Below are 25,254 nucleotides of genomic sequence, written 5' to 3' on the forward strand. Positions count from 1 at the left end.
AACATGCATATGCTTTTTTACATCATGCCCTCAGGGCAAAAAGAAATGAAATCAAAATGTTCAGAAGATAACAAAGGTTATAGAAAAACATACATGAAATTCAAATACACTCAATTGGACAGTAGCATTTACAAGCACATAATCATGATACCTGAATTAATGACAATAATGTTTATGAATATGGTAATGAGAGAGATAGAGTGAGTGAGTGAGAGAGGGAGAGAGAGGATGAATGAATGAATGAAGGAAGGAAGGAATAAATGAATGAATGAATGGATGGATCTTATTTCCGATAGCATTAGAGTAAGCAAACAATTGCTTTCTCCAGCCCTCGAAAGAGAAAAATGTCTAAAGAAAAGGTATGAAGAAGACCCCCAAAAATGAGTAAACGTTAACAAATTCATAGAAAAACGAGAAAAGAAACAACATTATAATAAGCATCATATTTATAAGAAACAACACGTAATTTATAAAATGCGGAGCGAGGGGGAGAGAGAGAGAGAGAGAGAGAGAGAGAGAGAGAGAGAGAGAGAGAGACAGAGAGAGACAGAGAGAGACAGAGAGAGAGACAGAGAGACAGAGAGAGAGAGAGAGAGAGAGGGGGGGAAAAAGCGACAGGAGATGAGATAGTATTTATAGAGAGGATGAGATAGATAGAGTGAGACATGTGGCGAAATACAGTAATATCATATGACATAACATAATATCGTATACTAAACAGAATTTGCAAAATTTTCCATCAGGTATTCATGATACCTTTTCTTAAACACAATGATACTTGTATGAACATTCAAACTAGTTAAAATGTTGTTCCAGAGGCAACCGCCAGAGTAAGTGAGACTCGATTTGAATAAATCAATTCTTGGCAGTGGTATCATGATCTTGTTGTTGTTACGTATAGTACTTGTAAGGAATCGCTGTTTTAGATATGGAGGAGCAAAACCAGACATGATCTTAAACATGAAGCAACCGCCAGAGTAAGTGAGACTCGATTTGAATAAATCAATTCTTGGCAGTGGTATCATGATCTTGTTGTTGTTACGTATAGTACTTGTAAGGAATCGCTGTTTTAGATATGGAGGAGCAAAACCAGACATGATCTTAAACATGAAAAGCGCCTTATTATGAATGAGTTTCCATTCAAATGGCAGAATATCTAAATCTTTGTAATCAGAGACAGTTAATGACGAAGATTTCAGATCTATCAGCTTTAAGGCTCTTCTGTGTAGACTCATGAGTTGTTTTAAAACATTTTCACTGGCAGAATCCCATATTGTTGAGGCATAATTTACATGTGGTTCGATATAAGCATGGAAAAATAATTTACGGCAATGCTTGTTCAAGAAATGCTTGATTCTAGAAAGTTGATGAATCTTTTTGGATAAAGTTTTACAAGTCATCATAACATGTTGAGACCATGACAAGTTATTGTCAATAATAAGACCAAGTACTTTGTGATGACTGACTTCCTCAATCATGACGCCATTGATATACAATGGAGAACGAGTGGGCAGTAGGTTTTGGCGCTTTTGCCTTGTGGTAATGACAATGTATTTCGTCTTTTGCGGGTGTAAGCACATATGATTAAGTTCAGACCATGTTACTATATCATTAATAATTTGTTGCAAGGATGATGATACTCTTTCTATTCTATGATGCTTAGTGTGTATCGTTGTGTCATCTGCAAATAACTCACAAGGTGGTTCAATAAAGAGGGGTAAATCGTTAATGTAAATTTAAAATAAAATAGGTCCTAGAACAGAACCTTGGGGAACACCGTAACTTATGGGTAAAAGCTGAGATTTGACTCTATCAACTGAAACCATTTGCTTTCTGTCGGACAAAAACGAAGACATTAGCTTTAAAGTATTGTGAGATAACCCATATGCTTTTAGTTTTCTGATAAGAAGAGTATGATCAATAACATCAAATGCCTTTGCAAAATCTACAAAAAGAACACCTGTTATTTCGTTGTTGTTAATATTAGTAAGCCACTGATCAACGAGGTTGGTTAGTGCTGTATGACAGGAGTGGTTAGGCCTAAATCCTGATTGATTTGGGTGAAACGGTTGAATATATGTTTCTTCAAATGATTCTCTAACGGTTTAGATAGTATAGATAATTATAGAAATTGGCCTATAATTAGAGGGATCCGAACGATTACCATTCTTAAATATGGGTACAACTTTCGCAGTTTTAAATGCCTTTGGGACCTGATTTTTTTAAAATTGTAAACGGGGAAGGGGAGTGAGAAAAGGAAAGGGAGAGGGGAGTGAGAAGAGGGAGGGAGAAAGGGAGAGGGGAGTGAAAAGAGGAAATGGAGATGGGAATGAGAAGAGGGAGGGGAAAGGGAGAGGGGAGTGAGAAGAGGAAAGGGAGATGGGAATGAGAAGAGGGAGGGGGAAAGGGAGAGGGGAATGAGAAGAGGGAGGGGGAAAGGGAGAGGGGGATGAGAAGAGGGAGGGGGAAAGGGAGAGGGGAGTGAGAAGAGGGAAGGGGAAAGGGAGAGGGGAGTGAGAAGAGGAAAGGGAGAGGGGAATGAGAAGAGGTAGGGGAGAGGGGGATGAGAAGAGGGAGGGGGAAAAGGAGAGGGGAGTGAGAAGAGGGAGGGGGAAAAGGAGAGGGGAGTGAGAAGAGGGAGGGGGAAAAGGAGAGGGGAGTAAGAAGAGGGAGGGGGAAAGGGAGAGGGGAATGAGAAGAGGAAAGGGAGAGGGGAATGAGAAGAGGGAGGGGGAAGGGAGAGGGGAGTGAGAAGAGGGAGGGGGAAAGGGAGAGGGGAGTGAGAAGAGGAAAGGGAGAGGGGAGTCAGAAGAGGGAGGGGGAAAGGGAGAGGGGAGTAAGAAGAGGGAGGGGGAAAGGGAGAGGGGAGTGAGAAGAGGGAGGGGGAAAGGGAGAGGGGAGTGACAAGAGGAAAGGGAGAGGGGAGTGAGAAGAAGGAGGGGAAAGGGAGAGGGGCGTGAGAAGAAGGAGGGGAAAGGGAGAGGGGAGTGAGAAGAGGAAAGGGAGAGGGGAATGAGAAGAAGGAGGGGAAAGGGAGAGGGGAATGAGAAGAGGGAGGGGAAAGGGAGAGGGGAGTGAGAAGAGGAAAGGGAGAGGGGAGTGAGAAGAGGGAGGGGGAAAGGGAGAGGGGAGTGAGAAGAGGAAAGGGAGAGGGGAATGAGAAGAAGGAGGGGAAAGGGAGAGGGGAATGAGAAGAGGAAAGGGAGAGGGGAGTGAGAAGAGGAAAGGGAGAGGGGAATGAGAAGAAGGAGGGGAAAGGGAGAGGGGAATGAGAAGAGGAAAGGGAGAGGGGAGTGAGAAGAGGAAAGGGAGAGGGGAATGAGAAGAGGAAAGGGAGAGGGGAATGAGAAGAGGGAGGGGAAAGGGAGAGGGGAATGAGAAGAGGGAGGGGAAAGGGAGAGGGGAGTGAGAAGAGGAAAGGGAGAGGGGAGTGAGAAGAGGAAAGGGGGAGGGGAGTGAGAAGAGGGAGGGGAAAGGGAGAGGGGAGTGAGAAGAGGAAAGGGAGAGGGGAATGAGAAGAAGGAGGGGAAAGGGAGAGGGGAATGAGAAGAGGAAAGGGAGAGGGGAGTGAGAAGAGGGAGGGGAAAGGGAGAGGGGAGTGAAAAGAGGAAAGGGAGAGGGGAGTGAGAAGAAGGAGGGGAAAGGGAGAGGGGCGTGAGAAGAGGGAGGGGAAAGGGAGAGGGGAGTGAGAAGAGGAAAGGGAGAGGGGAGTGAGAAGAGGGAGGGGAAAGGGAGAGGGGAGTGAAAAGAGGAAAGGGAGAGGGGAGTGAGAAGAAGAAGGGGAAAGGGAGAGGGGCGTGAGAAGAGGGAGGGGAAAGGGAGAGGGGAGTGAGAAGAGGAAAGGGAGAGGGGAGTGAGAAGAGGGAGGGGGAAGGGAGAGGGGAGTGAGAAGAGGAAAGGGAGAGGGGAATGAGAAGAGGGAGGGGAAAAGGGAGAGGGGAGTGAGAAGAGGAAAGGGAGAGGGGAGTGAGAAGAGGGAGGGGGAAGGGAGAGGGGAGTGAGAAGAGGAAGGAGGAATGTAATAAAGAAGCAGCGTGTGGAGAGAGAGGGAGAAAGAGTGACAAGTTGGGTCGAGAAAATGAGAGGAAAGCAGAGCAGGAGAGAGAGAGAGAGAGAGAGAGAGAGAGAGAGAGACAGACAGACAGACAGACAGACAGAGACAGACAGACAGACAGACAGAGACAGAGGCTGAGAGACAGAGAAAGAGGGAGTTAGACAGACAGACAGACAGTGAGGGAGGGAGGGTCATCCACTGACATAAGTGACGCCTTCACAGAATCTGGCGACGTAGTGTGCCGTGGGGTAGGGCATGTCTGCCGTGCTGCCTGTCCCTGTCTCCGTCAGAATGGCCAGCACCGCCAACAGCGACAGCACGATGGACAACACCTGCAACAGGGACGTGCACTGTCACAGCACTTAACAACAACGACGACGACAACGACGACGATGATGATGATGACGACGACGACGCAAGGATGATGTGAAGAAGAAGAATAAAAGGAGGATGGGAAGTAGGAAGATGAGGATGAGGTGGAGGAAGAGGAGGAGGAGGAATAAGAGGAGCAGGAGGAGGAGGAGGAAGAAGAAGAACAACAACAACAACAGGACGAAGAACACGGAGAGGAGAAGGGGGAAGAGACAGCGGAGGAGGAGGAAGAAGAAGATAGACAGACGAAAAAGGAAAGAAAAAAGAACAAAAACAAGATGAAGAAAGAAATGAAGAAAGAAAGGAAAAGACGTAAGAAAAAGTGGAACAGCAAAGGAGTGGGGGAAACAAGTGGACATTCAAAAACGTCTTGTGAATTAATAATCATGGGTCATGCTTAAAAAAGGAAAGAAAAAGAAAACGAACGAACAGGGAAACAATGTGGTGGTGGGTGACGGGGAATTAGAACAGGTGAAAACGACCTATGGTGGTCTTGTGTGTGTGTGTGTGGGGGGGGGGAGGGGGGGGGGGGGGGGGGGGGGGGGCCCGCACAAGCCTGTTTTGCGGTAAACTGGGAGCAGATCGAGTGTTGCTGCTACAAGTGATAATTGAAGAAATTACGGTTGGATAGGTGAATGGAACACTTCTGGAAATTCTGCACCTGACTGTTGTAAACGTTAAGTCGAGAAATCAAACCAAAATAGAATTAGGCTGACCGAAACACACCCAACATTCTGCAGCTGCTTGATGTGAATATTGAATCAAGAAATTCACTAGATTAAAAAAACAACAACAAACAAACAACAACAACAACAACAAAACAAAAAAACAAACAAAAAAACAACAACAACAAAAAACCCAACAAAAAACAACAACAATAAAAACAAAAAGTACATACGATTGAACGGTATTACTGTAAAATTGTCGTTGAAAGTCAATCATTAAAATATTGACCTATACTTTGACCGTCAATTAGTAATAGCAAACTAAAATACCAGACCACTGAAGCAGTATGTTCAAATGTAAACACACCTACAAAAACCAGTTGTGGGAACGACTGTGCATATATTCAGTTCCCGGTAATATTTTTTCTACTAGTAGGTTAGAATAAAGTCATCTATAACAAGAAAAACACCCTAGGACACACAAAAGTTTGGCATGTGGTCATAATTAACAAATTAAGTTTTCGAACGTTGTGATTTGCTAAAATACTGACTGCTCTGGTTCGCCATACAACTCGCGGCAAGCGCGCCAGCCGCAGTGGAGATAGATAAACGAGGTGTTGACACGGTGTGTGAACGGCTGCTTCCGCTACCCAGAAAAGCGTAGATCCTAACTTGGCATTGCGCTTGGCGCGATTTACCGACAGGCGTACACAAACTGGTAACCGACCCTGAAAAACTATGGCCGACCAAAAAATTCAAAATCCCGCGGAATCGGCGGATCTCCCCGAAGAAGAAAACTGGACAGGAGGTGAGAGTAATGTGCTTTCTTGAATGCTTTCATTCTTTTACACAAATGAAATACGACACAGGTCGCCATGTAACACATTAATTTTATGTAACTATATTTTGATATCTCAGTAAGGTAATTATGACGAAATTGTTAACGTTAGTAGGAATGCTTTAACCATGTTTCATTTATAACATTCGTTGTTGGAGTTCTGGGCTTACTTTCTTTCTCAGCTAGGATTAGGAAATGTGATAAAATCTGATTATTTTTCCTTGCAAACTTTTAAAACTGTGATTAATCGTTCTGGCAAATGGGTGCAGGTGTGAATGTGTGTGTGTGTGTGTGTGTGTGTGTGTGTGTGTGTGTGTGTGTGTGTGTGTGTGTGTGTGCGCGCGCGCGCGCGCGCGTGCGCGTTAATAATAAATATGAGAACACTTAAGGTCAATATCGCAATTTATTTGAACTGAACAAGTAAAAGGGCAATAAGGTATTCTATACTCTGTGTGTAACAGGTGAAAGAGCAGCAACGTACATCATGTGCTAAGAATTCCATGATAATAGTCAGCCAAATTAGGTGAGACTGGATCTAAGGCTGTCAATCGGCACAGCGCACAGTGTTGAGATATTTTAAAGTGTGCAGGACAGAGATTACGTACAAAAGGCTGGCTTGTCTTTACAAATGCGAAAACAATTAGGATATATCCAGGGACGAAACAAAACGCCTTTACAGATGGCCATCCAGACGAATTTCAGCCTGCCTATGATCCAAGGATCCACCGTCTGTTTTGTGGTATCCCTGCTAATGTCCATAATCGGAGAAAAATACATAAAATTCCCAGTAAAAACCAAACCACAAGGATTTCAGACAGCTATTCTAGGAGTCTGCAAAGATCGAGATGACAACAGGACAAAAACAGTATCTGACAGAATTTAGGCAGCAAGTAGGGACGGTCTTTTTGCAAGGGATGCTGTGTACCATGATGCCTGCAGTGCCAGCCTCAGAACACAGGAACATTCATGCTTGATTTTCTGACGCAAAAAAACCCAAACCGTCCCCGTCCTTTGAGGATCCTTAAGACTAGGCCAGGTTGCACACTTTCCTCAAAATATGTCAACATTTGGAGGTAAATAATGCTGAACGAGCCATGTTGTCTGATCTTGTATTCAAAACGCAGGAGTTTTCCGGGATAGATTTGATGCATACGCTACAAAGCACGTATAAAAGAACAAACTTCCTGAACACGTTGAGGCAGATACATTGATATTAAGATGAGGCAAAAATACCAATGTGGTAACCCTTAGAACAGTTTCTTGGAAGATCCTCAACCTGTAGTTTAACACCCCACAGACAGAAGATTCAGGAGGCAACATTTTTCGGAATCGAAACAGCAGCAAAACGTAACAGAAGTGACAGAAAATAGAGGTTTTGCCACAAATTTAGTGTATCCAGGATCACAAAACATGAAGTCTGTTACTGAGAACATGAATTTAGCCCCCCCCCCCGTCATTGTTTATGGCTATGGATCTGATGCGTCCACAAAAGACATGCCCATCTTTGTCGGTCAGGGCGTGTCAACTTCAATACCAACATATTTTTATCATAAAAAATGGAGAATTTCTGGCAAACCTTGTGAACAAGCTGAGACTCATAACTGTGCTTTGTGAGATGTTTGTGGCAAATGGACACCCAATACTTCACAGCCAAATCGATGCAGAAAATGTTGAAACTGCCATCAGACATACAGCTGATCATCCTGTCGTGGTCATTGGAGAAGACACCGACCTGCTGATTTTGCTCTGATACCATGTCAGCCCAAATTTTCAGATCAAGTTCAAAGTCAAAGATAAAGAAACAACGAGTGTGGATCATCCAGAGGCTACAGCAGGCACTTGGAGAGGATATCATGCCATCACATAATTATGCACAACTAAGGCAGGACCACCTCGCCCGGAGGATAAAGGGGTTTGCGTAGGGTTAACTACCCTGCCTTTAAAAAAGACCAGTTACAGAAGCATCGACGACAAAGAACCAAAACATTCACCTGGGCAAGGAAGGGTCTCCGTCCTGGAGACTTATGACGCGGTGCAGTGAAAGCCGAAAGGAAGCTGCAAGGCTGACTCCCCTTCTGACACCCAGGACAACAACGCGAGTAGCCACATGGAACATCAGGACGATGTATGAAGCAGGAAGAACCATCCAAGTAGCCAGAGAGATGAAAAATTACAAGATCGGAGTGCTAGGATTGAGTGAGACAAGGTGGCTACAGTCAGGACAGATGAGATTTTCATCTGGAGAGGAACTGCTGTATTCAGGACACACAGAGGATGGAGCCCCCCACACTGCGGGTGTGGCCCTGATGCTGGCACCGGAGGCACAGGGGGCACTCATCGGCTGGGAACCTGTCAACTCCCGCATCATCACAGCCAAGTTAACCACCAAGAAGAACGACATCAGGCTGAACATCATCCAGTGCTATGCTCCCACCAATGATGCGGAAGAAGAGAAGAAAGATTACTTCTACCAACAACTACAGACAGTGATAGACAGAAGAGGAGCCAAAGACATAACCATACTGATGGGAGATTTCAACGCCAAGACCGGAAGGGACAACACCGGCTATGAGGACACCATGGGGACACACGGGCTGGGATAGATGAATGAGACTGGTGAGCGCTTTGCAGACCTGTGCGCCTTGAACCAGCTGGTGATAGGAGGAAGTATCTTCCCACACAAGTGCATCCACAAGGCCAGATCGACCACATCTGCATTAGCCGCAAGTTCAGGAGATTATGGCAGGATGTACGAGTGATGAGAGGAGCCGATGTCATCAGACCACCACCTTCTTATGACGACAATGAGACTTTGCCTCAAGAGATTCACCAACGTCAAAAACACACGGACAAGGTACAATGTTGGACTGCTCAGAAACAAGGCCACACAAGCAGCATTCCAGATCAGCCTTTCCAACAGGTTCCAGCCACTACAAGAGCTGATAGAAGACGGTGAGATGGACATCGAGACACAGTGGGAACACAGCAAGAAGCTCTGGCATGACACATGTGAAGAGGTCCTTGGCAAGAAGAAAACTCAGCACAAGGAATGGATCTCTGCCAACACCATCCACAAGCTGGAAACAAGGAAAGAGAAGAAAACTTTGCTGAACACGAGCAGAACAAGAGCAACTAAGGCAAAGGCACAGGAAGAGTACACAGCAGCGGACAGAGATGTAAAGAGGAGCATCAAGAAGGACAAGGGGGACTACAACGACGACCTGGCCAGTCAAGCAGAGGCAGCAGCTGGACAAGGGAACCTGAAGGACCTGTACCTGGTGACCAAGAAGCTGACGGGCAAATTCCAGCAGACAGACAAGCCAGTGAAGGATAAGAACGGGAACCCACTGACAACAACCGAGGAACAGCTGAAACGATGGGCAGAACACTTCAGGGAGCTGCTGAACCGCCCCGCCCCTGACGCACCACCAGACATTCCACCTGCAGTCAGAACTGCCCATCAGCTGCGACAAACCCTCAAAGGTAGAGATCAGGAAGGCCATCATGACTCTGAGAAATGGGAAGGCTGCAGGGCCAGACGAGATACCAGCAGAAGCCATCAAAGCAGACATGGAAACAGTTGTCAACATGCTATACAGCCTCTTCAGCAATATCTGGGAGAAGTAAGAGGTACCGGTCCAGTGGAAAGAAGGAATCATCATCAAGCTGCCAAAGAAAGGAGACCTCAGGGACTGCAGCAACTACCGAGGGATCATGCTCCTGTCAACGCCAGGCAAGGTTCTCAACAGGGTTCTACTGGAAAGGATGAAAGAGGCCGTCGACCCCAAGTTCCGAGATCAGCAGGCAGGCTTCCGGCGGAACAAATCCTGTGCCGACCAGATCGCCAACCTGCGCATCATCGTGGAGCAGGGGACTGCAGCAACTACCGAGGGATCATGCTCCTGTCAATGCCAGGCAAGGTTTTCAACAGGGTTCTAATGGAAAGGATGAAAGAGGCCGTCGACCCCAAGATCCGAGACCAGCAGGCAGGCTTCCGGCGGAACAAATCCTGTGCCGACAAGATCGCCAACCTGCGCATCATCGTGAGGCAGTCGCTGGAGTGGAACTCCCCCCTCTATATCAACTTCATAGATTATGAGAAGGCCTTCGACAGTGTGGACAGAGAGACGCTGTGGAAGCTGCTGAGGCACTACGGAGTCCCAGAAAAGATAATCTCCCTCATCCGGTGCACCTACCAGGACATGAGCTGCAGGATTGCCCACGCAGACCAGCTGTCCGAAAGTTTCGAGGTGAAGACCGGAGTTCGCCAGGGGTACCTGCTGTCACCGTTCCTCTTCTTCCTGGTCATCGACTGGATCATGAAGACCACTACAACAGGCAGGAGCAATGGTATACAGTGGACACTCTGGACACAACTGGACGACCTCGACTTCGCTGACGACCAGGCGCTCCTGTCACACAACCACAGCCAGATGCAGGACAAGACCACTCGCCTGGAGACCACCTCAGCCAGGACAGGGCTCAAGATCAACAAGAAGAAGACCGAGCTGATGAAGATCAACACCACTGCCAACACACCAGTTGCAGTCGGTGGAGAGCCCATCAGGGAGGCGGAGTCTTTCATCTACTTGGGAAGCGTGGTTGATCAACAGGGAGGCACGGACCGAGACGTCACAGCCAGAATTGGAAAGGCAAGAACAGCTTTCATCATGTTCAAGAACATCTGGGCATCTGGAACAATCAGTATGAAAACCAAACTCCGCATCTTCAACTCCAATGTGAAGTCAATTCTGCTCTACGGATGCGAGACATGGCGGACAACACAGACGATGCAGCAGAAGATTCAGCCATTCTTCAACACTTGTCTGAGGCGCATCTACAAGATCCGATGGCAGGAGAAGATCCGAAGCGAAGATCTGTGGGAGCGAGCGGGACAGGAACCAGTGGCCAAGCAGATACTGCGGAGGAAGTGGGGCTGGATCGGACACACCCTCAGGAAGCCAGCGTCCAGCATCACACGCCAAGCCCTAACCTGGAACCCGCAGGGAAAGAGGAAGAGAGGCCGGCCTCGCAACAGCTGGAGGCGAGATACCGAGGCAGAGCTGAAGCAGCAAGGGACCAACTGGACTGGAATGCCCAGAACAGCCCAGAACAGAGTGCGATGGCGAGGGATCGTCGATGGCCTATGCTCCACAAGGAGCGGTGGGCATAATGAATGAATGAATGATTTTCCACCTTTGTGCTCTTGTGCGCTATCCCTACACAGCTTAATGATCAAATTGCTCAGACAGGGTTTTCACTGAACTGGGGACATGGAGGGGTGGCACGAGTGCAAAGAGGGGTGGGGGTGGGGGTTCCAGGTAAAAAAAAAAGAAAAAAAAAAGAAGCATTTTCTTTGGGAAAGGACGTTGCCGACATGCCGACAGAACAAGAAACGAAGCGTAACATTTGTTGACCAGTCTCGTGTTCAAACGAATGCATGGAAAAACAAAGGCATTGTGCATGAAATTTTCTTTACCTTATCTGCTATTTTCTAATGGACGTGTTCCACTCAGATGTGGTTAAGTTTACAGATGTCTTCAGCCTCGGAATGAAAATATTGTGAGGAAGAGTTCGCTTTATTTCTGCAGTGTATTTCAGATATTGTATTTTTGTGTACTGTATACACTCTTTATGGCGGGCAATGGCCTTACGTGAATAAACCATGTGTCCATTCACTTTTACATCACACACACACACACACACACACACACACACATTACCCCCTCTCTCTCTGCGTATGCATTCAATGAGCGTGCATGCGCGCATGTGTATATATGTGTGTGTGTTTTTTCAAAGACACTAAGAGAGAGGGTGATTCGTCTGTGCTTTTGCCATTGTCCCCGTCAGGGAGACTGAATTGAAATAGTATGTGATATGATTAAAAAAACAAAACAACCCCCCCCCCCAAAAAAAAAACACAAAAAAACAACAACAAAAAACAACAACAACAAAACAACAACAACAAAAAACAAAACAAAACAAACAACAACAACAACAACCCATGTTCAAATCCTAGCAGATATAGTGGTTTGTACCGTAATTTTGGGCCTATAATACGCTACTTTTTTATATATACTCAAATTTCTTTCTTTCTTTCTTTTGCGTTCGACAGCTACGCAGTCAGGGTCAAAGTCCGAGGGATGCCACAAACTCGGACGTCCGGTGAAGATCGGCTACCGTCCCCCAGAGCTTGGTGTTGAGGTCAGCACTCCCAGGCCAGGACTGCTGCCGCATGTTCTCATCCAGGGGGCAGTCTTGGAAAATATGGGATGGGGTCTGGTCAGCCTGGCCGCAATCACATAGGGATGTGGCTGCCACTCCAATCCTCTTCAGGTGTGCTCGGAGGCCGCAGTGTCCTGTGCGAAGGCGGTAGATGGTAGTCTGGTGTCTCCTCTCCAGTATCCTGATGGGATCCTGGTGTGCCTGGTAGTCTCCGTTCAGGGTGACCCAGTCTCTTCGGAATCTGCTGCGGAGGAGAGTTTTTGCTTCCTCATACGTGGCAGGAAAGGTTGGCTGTGTGAGCTGGCTTCCTTCCTTAGCAAGGTGGTCTGCACGCTCGTTGCCTGGGAGGCCTACATGTGCACGCACCCATTGGAGGGTCGTTGGGGCTGTTCGGGTAAGGGTTGGGAGGGAGGCCTTAAGGGACTGGATCAGTGGACCAGGATCAGGGGAGTCAAGGGCCTGGAGTGTGGACATGGAGTCAGTGAGAATGGAGATGCTGCCAAGGGGCTTTCCACAGGAGGAGAGGAATTCTGCTGCTGTTTTAATGGCCAGGACTTCAGCTCTGAAACTGGAACAGTGCTTTCCTCCAGGGAGTGCGATGCTGCTGTGCTCTCTTTCGGGAAATCTGACGTAGACACCACTGCCTCCGTTGTGTGTGGCTTCCTCCGCTGATCCGTCCGTGTATACATGGGTCCAGGAGCTGGCTGGGTAGGACTCCTCTATCATGGCCAGAGTCAGGATCTTGACAGTAGCTGGTTGCTCTGAGTGCTTTATACTGGTGGTTGAGGCTCTGACGTTTGAGACGGTTCTTGGTGGGCTGCTCCAGTCTGTGGTGTAGGTGGTGTGAGGGCAGTCTTCTGAGCTTCTCTTCCTGCATCAGGACTTTCAGGTCGCGTCTTCTCTCCAGGGGCTCAACGTTAGCAGTTTTCTCCATGTCATGGATCGGCGTGGATCTCATGGCTCCAAGTATGAGGCGTAGTCCCATATTTTGGACTTTGTCGAGCCGGCTCTTGTTGGTCTTGGAGGCTGTGCCCCACGAGGTTGAGGCGTACTCCATGGTGGGTCTGACCGCTCCCATGTAGACCCTGGCGATATACTCAAATATGGCCCCTGTGTCTTGTAGGCCGCATCTCCCCATATGCATCTGAAAACTAAATTCTGACCACCACGTGCAGCCACCTGACATAACTAATTCAATACATGACACATCCAAGATCACAATGAATGCTCAAGATCGCGCTGAACAGCAAGTCTAACCACTGTTCGAATCGACATGGTTCATGTTCACCATCAAATCAAACTGAATCCAAATCGCATACCACAGAAATTTCAGCTGAATGTTATCTCAGCCCTGAGAACATGAAAAATATTACTGGACCACAAGGCTGAAGGATTCAAGCAGCTCGAAATGGGCTATTACCTACAATTAGCGAGAGAACACACTGCAATGTAATCGATATAAGGAAAGAGAGAAACAGACCGCGCGAGCTGGACAGTTTTATACTGCTTTTCTTATAAAAGACAATAAACAAAATGAAGAACTATATTGCAGGAATGAAATCAAATACAAACGATCAACAAAGACAACAAAAGGTTTATTAATGAACAGCTTGAGTGTCCATGACAGTGAGTTATTTGAAAAAAAAATGCTCAGCCGACACATTTGTGACTTCATCAAATGATAGGTACACCACAAAGCTTACATTTAAGACGAAACATAAAAAAGCACGTTGTATGAAAAGTTAGTTCATCCATAGTTGTGGCAACACGTGTATGAATACAGAACACGTGTTACTGCTGTGCCGGAAAGTCAATCCAACATGGCGGAATGGCCCCCTTCCCTTCCGGCCATTCCTCCTGATCAACAGTGCTCACTGACTGCCTCCAGGCCTTACTTGCACATCACAGTGCTTCTTACCCTGCCAGACTTTACTGCCGCATTTGATAACACAGATCGTTACATTCTCGTGCATCACCTTCAAAGACGTGTTTGGAATTCACGATCTTGCCTTTTTCATTCTCACAGTCCTACCCCAGTCTGTCTGTTTCCCATTGTAGTGTATTGTAGTGTATTACTCTTTTTGTCACAACAGAGTTCTCTGTGTGAAATTTGGGCTGCTCTCCCCAGGGAGTGCGCGTCGCTACACTGAGAGCACCACCCTTGAAAAAAAAAAAATTCTGCATGGAATTTTATTGGTTTTCTTATCGAAGTGGATTTTTCAACAAATTTGCCAGGGACAGCTCTTTTTGTTGCCATAGGTTCTTTTACGCGCTCTAAGTACATGCTGCACACTGGACCTCGGTTTATCGTCTCATCCGAATGACTAGCGTCCAGACCACCACTCAAGGTCAAGTGGAGGGGGAGAAAATACTGGCGACTGTGGGATTCGAAACAGTGCGCTCAGATCCACTGGGCCAGCACTCCCCCATATAAAATGTTCTATAGCATCGCTTTCCTCTCTGTCTGTCTGTTTCTCTTTATGTATGTAATTATGTATGTATATGTTATATATTTATATCATATCCAAGACCCAAGACCCAAACCCTAAACACTTGACCTCAGGAGCGTTGTGCAATAGGTCACCAGACTGATCCCCAATAGTCTCTCTTCCTCCTTCCTTCCGCCCCCACCCAACCCCCCGCCCTCCCACCCCCCTCCCACCTCTCCCTCTCACTTTCGCCCCCCGCCCCTCCCCTCCCCCTCCCTCCGCCTATATGTCAATAAGAGATGAAGCAAATGGTGACTGCTGGACGTTTTAAAACGAAGTTATAAACGATAAAAGGTGGTGTAAAATGAAAGGTTCCTTAAGATGGAGACAAAAACACAGACAGCCCCGCGTACCGTCTTGGCCGTGTTGGCAGCGGTGGTGTAAAATGAAAGGTTCCCTAAGATGAAGACAAAAACACAGACAGCCCCACGTACCGTCTTGGCCGTGTTGGCAGCCGTGACGGGCAGTGACGGCCCTGGCGGAGAGAGCAGGATGTAAGGGAGGTAAAGCAGCATGGCACACCAGAGGAAGCCGTTGGGGACGAAGACCAGCACGCTGGACTGGAAACACATGGTCAGCTGGGGCCAGCTGGAGTTCAGCAGCTGGGTCATGTTCTGCAAACATGCACACATAAATGTCCTTGTCATCACTGCTGTGCTTATTGCACTGTGATGATGATGACGATGATGATGATGATAATGATCATCATCATCATTTATTATTTTTGACTCACTTGTGTAAACAGCGTGAGTCCATGTTTTAACGCGGTGTTCGATTGTGTGTGTGTGTGTGTGTGTGTCCATGGAAAACTTTAACATTGCCCTCTTCTCTGGAAACACTATGTCTGCCAGTACCAAAACTGGCTTAAACATAGTATGAAAAAAAAAAAAAAATCTTCAGCCATACCAATAACAGGTTGTAAGCCTTCCGAATTAAGCCGTTTTTTTTTCCGAATCATTAACGGTTTATTTCATTAATTGAGGAGTGTTCCGAAATCCGAAAATTCTAAAAACCGCTTTCCACTGTGGTTTGGCTGACTAGTAGGAAGGTTGTTTTCGAAGACGACATGGCGTCGTGTTTCATGTTCACAATTTAAAGGAAAGAAACATAAATTCTGGAGAGAACACTTACAGTGATACTAACTACACCACCGACGTGTTTATTGCATATAAATATTCTAAAGTGGACTCTGAATTAACTGGAATGAACATAAAATAAACTGAATCGATCGTTTCTTTTAGCCAGTTGTAGACTGGTTTGTGCAGATCTAGAGATCTACAATGTGTTGCGATGTGCTTGAAGGAGATGGCAACGTCTCCTTTACCGCCGAAATAAAAAAAAATCGAGATATGATAAAACACACAAAAAACATGATTTAAACAGCGTTATGCGTCCACTGCAATCGCATCTATTCATCGCACGAAGAAGAAAACGTCAACATTGCTTTAAGTTTGAGTCATTTTACGTCAAATGTGCTGCAGCCTTGGGGATTAGTCTGCTTGCATCAGATATATTTAGTACAGAGCACTTTTCAACGATTTTTTTTAAATCTCTTTTTTTCTCTCTCTCCTCATGATTCCTTTACTAGATAAAGGGCGAAGCACAAGTGAGTCTTGAAGGCTTTGCCGCTTGTTATAACAATGTTTTTTTTTCCCAATGTTGTTATTCTCCTTATTGTTGTTATCATTATAATCATTATTGGTAGAAGTAGTAGAAGTCGTAGTGGTGGAATTGTTGTCGTCGTCGTCATTACTCTTTCAATGTTGTTGCTGTTTAAACTGGTTTACACTTTCTGAGTGAACTTCTCATAAAATATTCACACACGCGCGCGCGCGCGCGCGGAACGATCTCCTTTCCCTCGTCAATTCCCCGGCGGCATTCAGCTCCTTCATGTCCAGCCTCAATCACCTGCCTCTTTCCATATGTGTTCCCCCCTTCCGTTCTCAGTATGTCTGGCCTTCTGCCCACATCCATTCTAGTTTTGACTTTCGTCCCGTTGGTTTGGAGCTCTCTCTCTCTCTGTGTGTGTGTGTGTGTGTGTGTGTGTGTGTGTGTGAAATTTGTGAATGAAAGCGCTTTGTTATGTATCCACACAAAATTCAGCGCTGTATAAATTATTCATTTATTCATTGATCGATTCATTTACTCATCTATCTATTTAATTGTTTATTTATTCATTCATTTATTTATTTATCTATTTATCCGTTTATTAGTTCATCTATTGATTTGTTTATATATATATATATATATATATATATATATATATATATATATATATATATATTTCATTAATCTTTTTATTTATTGGCTTTTTTCTTTTCTTTTTTTTTCTTTTTTTTTTTACTCGGTGATGAAGAGTGGGCAGTAAGCGGAAGTAAAGACTGGTGTGGATGAACGGGTGGACCGGGAAAAACCAACACAATCCAAACAGTGTCAGAGGGTACACACACAGAGGGGAACCCTGACAACAGTGTGTGGATCAATCAGTGTCACTGACTTCCTGAAGTGAAAGAAACAAGCTGGGGAACATCACCGCACGCTAAAACCAGGCTGATCCGCTTGAGTGGTCATGTGTTCTGACAGAAAAGTGACAAGCTGTGTCGTTGTTATAAACGTCAGTTGCTACGCCGTGAGTCGTTTTTCTTTTCTTTTTGTTTGCAAACACGCTAGCGCGCGCACGCGCGCGTGTTTGTGTTCCTTGTCAATTCCAGTGCCCTGTGTTGTCCCTCCCTTTCAGCCAGCCTGTCCGCCTCCTTTCCCGTGTGGTCTGTAGTCAGGACACTGTTCTTTTGCCTCCACCCCTCCAGCTCCCCACCCCCTACTGACTCCCCTCCCCTTTATGACAGCCCCCCCCCCCTCTCTCTCTCTTTTCCCCCGTCTTCTATGCCCCTTAGCGGGCGAGAGCAAAATGTGAAAAAAAAACCCAAAAAACCACCACCCAAACCCAAAACCCCCACCGAACAAATATACATGTTAAACCCTCGTCAGTAAAGATTATGTCTCTTTTTTTGTCCTCTCTCTCTCTCTCTCTCTCTCTCGCGATCATGTTTTTGTGTGTATTTTTGGCATTCGTGTCCAGCTTAAGATGACAACATGTTTCTGCTCTCTCTCTCTCTCTCTCTCTCTCTGTGATCTCGAGTTCGAGCCTGCATATATAATGTATAGCACACACACACACACACACACACACACACACACACACACATATATATATATATATATATATATATATATATATATATATATATATATATCCGAAATGCTTCTCGCTGCAGACATTGAATGATGCTGTCCACAGTGCAAAAAATCAGTTGAGATTTGTTCTGGTGTCCTGTTTTGAGTAATGTCCGTCTTTTGTATGTGCATGGGCGCGCGTGCGCGCGTGTGTGTGTGTACGTGCGCGGATATATATATATATATATATATACATATATATATATATCCCTTGTATATATATATATATATATATATATATGTGTGTGTGTGTGTGTGTGTGTGTGTGTGTGTGTGTGTGTGTGTGTGTGAGAGAGATACGGATACGGATTGTTTATTCAATAAAGGCCATGGCCCCTCATGAAGGGGTAACAGTGGACTAACATTCAAATATCAAAATCTTACAAATTACAAAAGTAAATGATAAACTGCAAATGGTAATCCACAAACTGGATAATGCACAACTAATAATAATTAACTACATAATACACTGTGAAACTTAAAAGCCTTATATAAGTAAATAGCAAACTGTTTTATAATAGTTTCGTTAGTTGATGACATAAGCATGGCAAGTCGAAATAAAAAGTAAGGTGTCTATAATATTTTTTGTGGAATCAACTTATGTCTGAGGTCATTCAAAGCAGGGCAACACAACACAATGTGAAGCTCGGTTTCTTCAGCACGTCTGCATAAAGGACAACTAAGATCAGAGACACTGGACTTTCGGTAACGATAATGATGAAGAAATAGGTCGCAAATTCCTAATCTGAACATGGTTGTGATATGTTTCAAATGCTTATCCATTTTCATTGACAGATAAGTAGGAATAGAGTGCATAGAAATGAACTGTCTGTAAAACTCAAATATACCGCTATCTTGAACATGATAAAACCATTCTTGCCATCTACAGTTAATTAATCTTGTTCTGAGTGCACTAATAAATCCCTTTATGTCCCCTACCCCCTGCTGTAACCAAATCCCACTTCATATAATCTAACCCTAACCTTTGATACCCAGTTTACCTTGCCCCTCAAATCTAAATCATATAACATGTTAAATGTTTTTTCGGCAACCTTGAATCTTCCATTTGTGTTATTTTCAACCAATAGCGAGTACATCCTACTGCGGAATTGAGATATATCGGATATCATTAGGCATTTTCATGGTAACTCTAAGAAACTTTTTCAGTGTAAATAAATGAACATTCTCGCAGCAAATTGCAGCATTAGAGAGACCCCAAATTTCTGCTCCATATTGTACAATAGGCTATAGGTTGTACCTGGGAATCAAACAATTTAATAAACAGATCAAAAGACTGATTTTCTAAACTTGATAGTTTTTTTTCATAATACAAAGCAATGCTTGTTTAGCTCTACTTGCAAGATCTTTACATGCAACTGTGAAACTCAATTTTGTTAAAAAATATATTCCTAAATATTTATACACATTCACTACTGGCATCATTATTCCATTATAAGTCCATTTTCCCCTAGTTTCTAAATATCCACCTTTTCTAAATACAATTATGTTACTTTTTGACATATTTACTTTCAACTGAAGTGATTTTGCAGCTCTAGAGAGACTATTTAATTGTGTTTGTAAACCAATCACAGTTTCAGACATCAATACAACATCATCAGCTAAGAGGAGAATGAATGACTCTAGAATCTCACCAGTAAATTGCGCACCATGTTTTCCGTTTCTGACAACTTCTGAAGTTAGTTTGTTAATAAAAAGAGAAAATAGGACAGGGCTACACACATCACCTTGCAGCCTCTGATTTATAATTGTACTATACAACTTACTACTTGCATCACAAAGAGAAATTCCTCTATACTTATTCGGATTATTCACATCGCCCTTTTTATACAGTGGTAGAACAATAGATTCGGTCCATTTTTCAGGATAGATTCATCTGTCAAATAACGAGTTAAAAAGAAGTTACAAAGAAATTCAAAATCAAGTCAGATTCAGTGGCATATCTTAACAACTCTCCAATTATACTATCAGGTCCTGCAGCTTTACGGTTCTTAATTTTCCTTAATGCAAACATCACTTCTTCTACCGACATTGCACAATTTAAAAAATCTTCTTCATCTTCATCTTGTTCCATTTGCAGTACGTTATCAGAATTTACATCTTTTGTTAGAAGGGTTTTAAAGTGGTCAAACCAAACATCATCAGTAATGTTGTTAGCTGGCTGTTTTCTTTTAAGTGTCATTTTACGAACATTGTTCCAAAATTCTTTCTGGCTTTTGATAGAAGCCATTAAATCTGTCAACAACATATCATTAAACTGCTTTCGCTTTCTCTTTTGCAAATGTTTATATTCCCGTCTGGCTTTACAAAAACAATGACGATCATCAATATCCAGAGTACGTCTAAGTTTGTTTAACAACCTACGAACATTTTTTCTAGCGCTACGACTTTCTGCATCAAACCAATCTTTTGGTTTTAACTTGTTACTGATACTAATTTGTTTCTTCATATGTTTAGCAGTATCCTTGATACATTCATTAAAACACTTAACGCTTGGTTTATATCAACATTAATCAGGCTAATTGCTAAGTTTATTTTTTCTCTAAATTCTTCTGAACATATGTTATGAATGTATACATAAGCCAAGTCGTCACTCCACACATATTTTTCTAAAACAAAATCATTTTCAAACTGTGTGTTTTCCAATTCATAACCCCGGCCTGCGAAAGTGAGAGAGAGAGAGAGAGAGAGAGAGAGAGAGAGAGAGATGAAGATGTGAAAGTATATACTAAGCTGCCGAAGAATATTATTTTCGGCAAAACTTCTAAAGCTTCATCACTTGATGATGATGATGAAGGTTATAATGATGATGGCCAAATCTTAAAATAAAGATGAAGATCAAAATTTAACCCGTTGTAATATTCATGAAAGCACGACAAGACTATTCACGATATTCCACTAGTTACATTTTTTTCTTTTCTTCTTTTTTTTCTTCACAATGTATGTTTCCTTGCGTTGTTCCTGTTCTTTAGATTACCCTTCGTGGGCAGCTGTGGAAAATCGTTGGATTCAGCTGTAACTGACGTCTCCAGATCTCTTGCCGTGGGGAAAGATGTCTCAACCGCAGTACTGTCAGTTCAGTCAGGCAGGTGGCTCTCTCCTTCAGAGGGAATTCAAACTACTACAGGTAGTGTCTCTGAAGGCTTTAGATTATCCTCCAACTCCCCCTCCCCTCTTTGCCTTGTTAGTGCTGTTATTTATTCATTTATCTAGTTAGTTAGTTGGTTGATTGGTTATTTATTTATTTATTTATATTTATCTATTTCATTTTCTTATTAAAGTACACACACACACACACACACGTGTGTGTGTGTGTGTGTGTGTGTGTGTGTGTGTGTGTGTGTGTGTGTGTGTGTGTGTGTGTACTCCGCTGTGCATTCACACCACAAATAAACCCCTGTAAGATTGATACAGTGTGATTTCTTTCATAAAAATGCATTGGAAAAGAAAAAGAAAAATCACCCCATTTCATTTACAATATGGCCCTTGCGGTCGGCTGGGCCATAAACCATGTAAATTAGGTTGGTTAAATACAATACTGCATCTATAACATAAACGTATTCTAATACAGTGCCTAATTATATCAGCAGTTACCTCACGCTGGAAAGGAAATCATCTAGTCATCAGATTGCTGGCGTTTGAGCATTTTCGGTGCACTGGAAGTATTTGATCACGTGACAAGTTATTACGGCACTTATCCAAATTTAAAGTCATTCTTGGAACAGCCCAGTCTAAATCCTTTCTGCAGATATAAAGAAATTAGCTGTGTGATGAAATATGTAGATATCGTACCGTTTCAAGCACATATACCCCCAAAGTTATTTATATATTTACCCTCCCCCTGTATTCATACCGTCATTTAAACTAACAGCAGACAGGTAACATGATTTCTGACACAAAGACACACAAGAAAATCACTATGAACCCCCCACCCCCACGCCCCACAGGGGTAAGTGTTACCATTTGCCACCCGACAGACTAACACATGACACGTTCGGCAGAAAGAAGGCATCTAAGTACTGCAAACTACACTGTAAGCGCCCACCCCCTGCTCAACACAAATTTCACTCTGAAGTTGGAGGGGTGGACATTTACTGGGTGCTTAATTAACCCATTGCCTTTCAGTGGCTGGGCTGGGAGTGAGAACAACACGGCCACTGCAACACGACAATGCGTCATGGAGGAACGTCGTGCTCTCAGTTGCTGTTTCAATGACTCATCGACATCTCATGCCTGCGTTTTGTTCTTCATGCCCATAGCTAAATTTGCAGTGGCTACACTTTTTAAAGCTACAAGATCAGAAAAAGCGAACTGAATTATGTGCTTAGTTCATGATGATTTTATTCTTTCTTTTTTTTTTTAAGTGGGCGTCTTCAAGGTTTTTTTGGTTTTTATTCACTAGATATTGGGTGTTTATTGGGCAGTTTACGGTACGGCCTTATTGCCAGACTGGCCAAGCAGGATCAATGTAGTGTGTGAGATCATAGACAGGGTCGAGGAGGGGGTGTGGGGGCGGGGGGCGGAGAGGGGGGGGGACATGGAAAAGTGCGTGTGAAAGTAATTTCACATCTGTCTCCTTTGCCCTTCGTGGAAAAGAAACACACACACACACACACACACACACACACACACACACACACGCACTTTTCACCAGGGAACCACGGAAACAGACGTCGACGCGAAATCCCGACAAACAAGGCCCGACAGTTTCTGCTGAGTTGCACATTGTGTGACAGGAGGTGTTGAGCCTTTGGGGAGACGGGGTCACAAGGACGGGCAGGGGAGACTGGGAGCGTGGTGTGGGGAGAGGGCGTGGTGTGTGTGTGTGGGGGGGGGGGGGGGGGGGGGGGGGGGGGGGGTGGTGAGGAAAGGCTGGAACGCTTGGGTGGACGGTAGGGGAGGGGGGGGATCAAAAGTGGGGGAGAGAACCTCTTGCTAAAATAGCCTCCCTTGCCTGCCCTTCCTTGTCTTTAGTTTCTACAGTTTTAGAGTTATGCATGCGTGTGAACGACTGGTGCGAAAGCGCTTTGGTTTGTCTCTGCACAAGATTCAGCGCTATATAAATACCATTATTATTATTATTATTATCTTACAGTGCACCCTGGAAAACAAACAGTAGTAGTAGTAGTAGACTGGCTTTTGGCCTTGGGCCTCGCGGCCTATTTGTGTTCCCTCATTATTTTTCAACTTTGTTTTGGTCTGATTGCATGCCTATCTTATAAAATAACATTATATTCGATCTACACTAAAGAAACGGTCTTTCAATTTAGGGTCTTCATCCAGGAGTTTTTTTTAAGCTGTTGATATCTGGTGCATGTTTTGTGTTAGTAGGCAGCGCATTCCAAAAATTAGCAATTCTGAAAGCAAAACAAAACTTCAATGCCTGATAAAAAAAAAATCTTGCCTTCATTATTCTAGAGTAATCAACTTCTGAGAATTTGGAAAGAGCATACACATTAATATCATCATAATTATGGAATATTAAAAAAAATGGACTTAGGTCTCCTCTGATCCTCCTTCCTTTGAGTGAGTATAATTGGAGATTGTGTAATCTTTCTGTATAGTTTAAGTTTTTGCACTCTCTCGGGACTTTAGTAGCTCGTCTCTGTACATTTTCTATCATTTTTGACTGTCTCTTGAGATGAGGACTCCAAATCACATTAGCGTATTCAAGATGGGGCCTAACAAATGCTTTATATAACTTGATAAATGTCTCCTTTTCTAGAAAGGTGAAAGTTCTCCTGATGAGTCCCATCATCTGATTTGCTTTGTTGACAACTCTCTGGATGTGAGGATCAAAGGATAAATCTTTATCAAAGGTAACTCCCAGATCTTTTTCTTCATCACATGTATTTATTTTCTTAATTTCATCATTCATAATCATAGTATATTCAGACTGTTCATTCTTTTTGCCAATTTGCATCACCTTACATTTCGCTACATTAAAGTGAAGGTTCCATTCAACTGACCATTCTTGTAGCTTGTTTTTGTCCTGTTGGATATTTGTGCTGTTTGTCGCCTTACCATACAAATTTTTGTGTCGTCTGCAAATATTTTGCATGCGGTTTGAGTTATGTCCGGTAAATCGTTAATGAACATAGTGAATAATATGGGCCCTAGAATACTACCCTGTGGAATTCCACTTAAAACACCAGATTTGCTGGATCTTTCTTCTCCCACTCTCACTAATTGTGACCTTTCTTTAAGAAAACTTCTAATCCAGTTTAGAACATTACCAGTCACTCCATATGCTTTTAGTTTAGTTAGCAGCCTTTCATGAGGGACAGAATCAAATGCCTTTCTAAAGTCCAAGTACACTACATCAACTGACTCCCCATTATCTATCAGTTCTGTTTCGTTGTCGATTACTTCTGGTAATTGTGTGACCCATGATCTCTTTTTCCTGAATTCATGTTGGCATTTAGCATATTAGTCATTTTCAGTAAAATGAACAACTACCACATCTCTTATAAAGCTCTCCAAAATCTTACATGCAATGCAAGTCAAGCTCACTGGCCTGTTATTACCTGGGTCTGTTTTGGAACCTTTTTTGAATATAACTGTGACCTCTGCAGTCTTCCAATCTCCAAGCAAAGTGCCTGTTTCTAAGGATTTGTTAAATATATTACATAGTGGACTTGCTATCTCTTTGCTTAATTCTTTCATCACTCGTGGTGGAATGAAATCGGGACCTTGAAGCTTGTTAGGGTTTAACTCTTTCAATTTGTTTTTGACTGCGTGCGTGGTTACTTGTACATCACATACAGATACACCATCAGACCGGGAACACTCTGCTAAGACAGGAACACTACTTGGGTCCTCACTTGTAAAAACACTAGAGAAAAATTCATGTAACGTTTCTGCCTTTTCTTTATCATTATCTACCAAACTTCCATCTTCCGCTTTTAATGTGCCTGTTCCAGTGTATATTTTCATCTTTTCTTTAACATATTTCCAGAACTTTTGGGGGTTATTCTTACTTTCTTTACCCATTCCCTTTCATAATTTTTACAGCTTCTCTTAATTAGTCTGTTGCTCAAATTCCTTATTTCAATATATCTTAGGTAATCCCGTCCTGTTTTGGTGCACAAGTATCTTTTGAACATCTTATGTTTCTTTTTGATTATTTATCGAAAAACGAAAAACAAAACAAAACAAAACAACAAAAACGAAACAAAACAAAGCAACGCAAACAAACAAAAAACAACCAAACAAACTAAACCAACCAACTAAATAAACAAACAAACAAACAAACAAACAAAATGCAAGGTTTTATTTCACCAGCGCGGTCGCATTCAATGTTTAATTGAAACATGTCTGCACCAAAAAAGGGTGGGCATATAATCTGCCGACATGACA

General features: G+C 43.6%; 1 protein-coding gene across 1 annotated transcript in view; it reads right to left on the bottom strand.

The window, feature by feature from the left end:
• The window catches only part of LOC143287141 (multidrug resistance-associated protein 1-like), a 96,604-nt gene extending 79,987 nt beyond the window's left edge, over positions 1–16,617 (bottom strand). The window contains exons 1-3 of the mRNA XM_076595086.1: positions 16,612–16,617; positions 15,078–15,257; positions 4,258–4,386 (exon numbers count right to left, since the gene is read on the bottom strand). Coding sequence (XP_076451201.1) covers positions 4,258–4,386; positions 15,078–15,257; positions 16,612–16,617 — 315 coding nt within the window. The remainder of the gene's footprint in view (positions 1–4,257; positions 4,387–15,077; positions 15,258–16,611) is intronic.
• Positions 16,618–25,254: the final 8,637 nt, after the last annotated feature.

Source organism: Babylonia areolata, chromosome 11 (assembly GCF_041734735.1).
Source record: "Babylonia areolata isolate BAREFJ2019XMU chromosome 11, ASM4173473v1, whole genome shotgun sequence".
Taxonomy (NCBI): domain Eukaryota; kingdom Metazoa; phylum Mollusca; class Gastropoda; order Neogastropoda; family Buccinidae; genus Babylonia; species Babylonia areolata.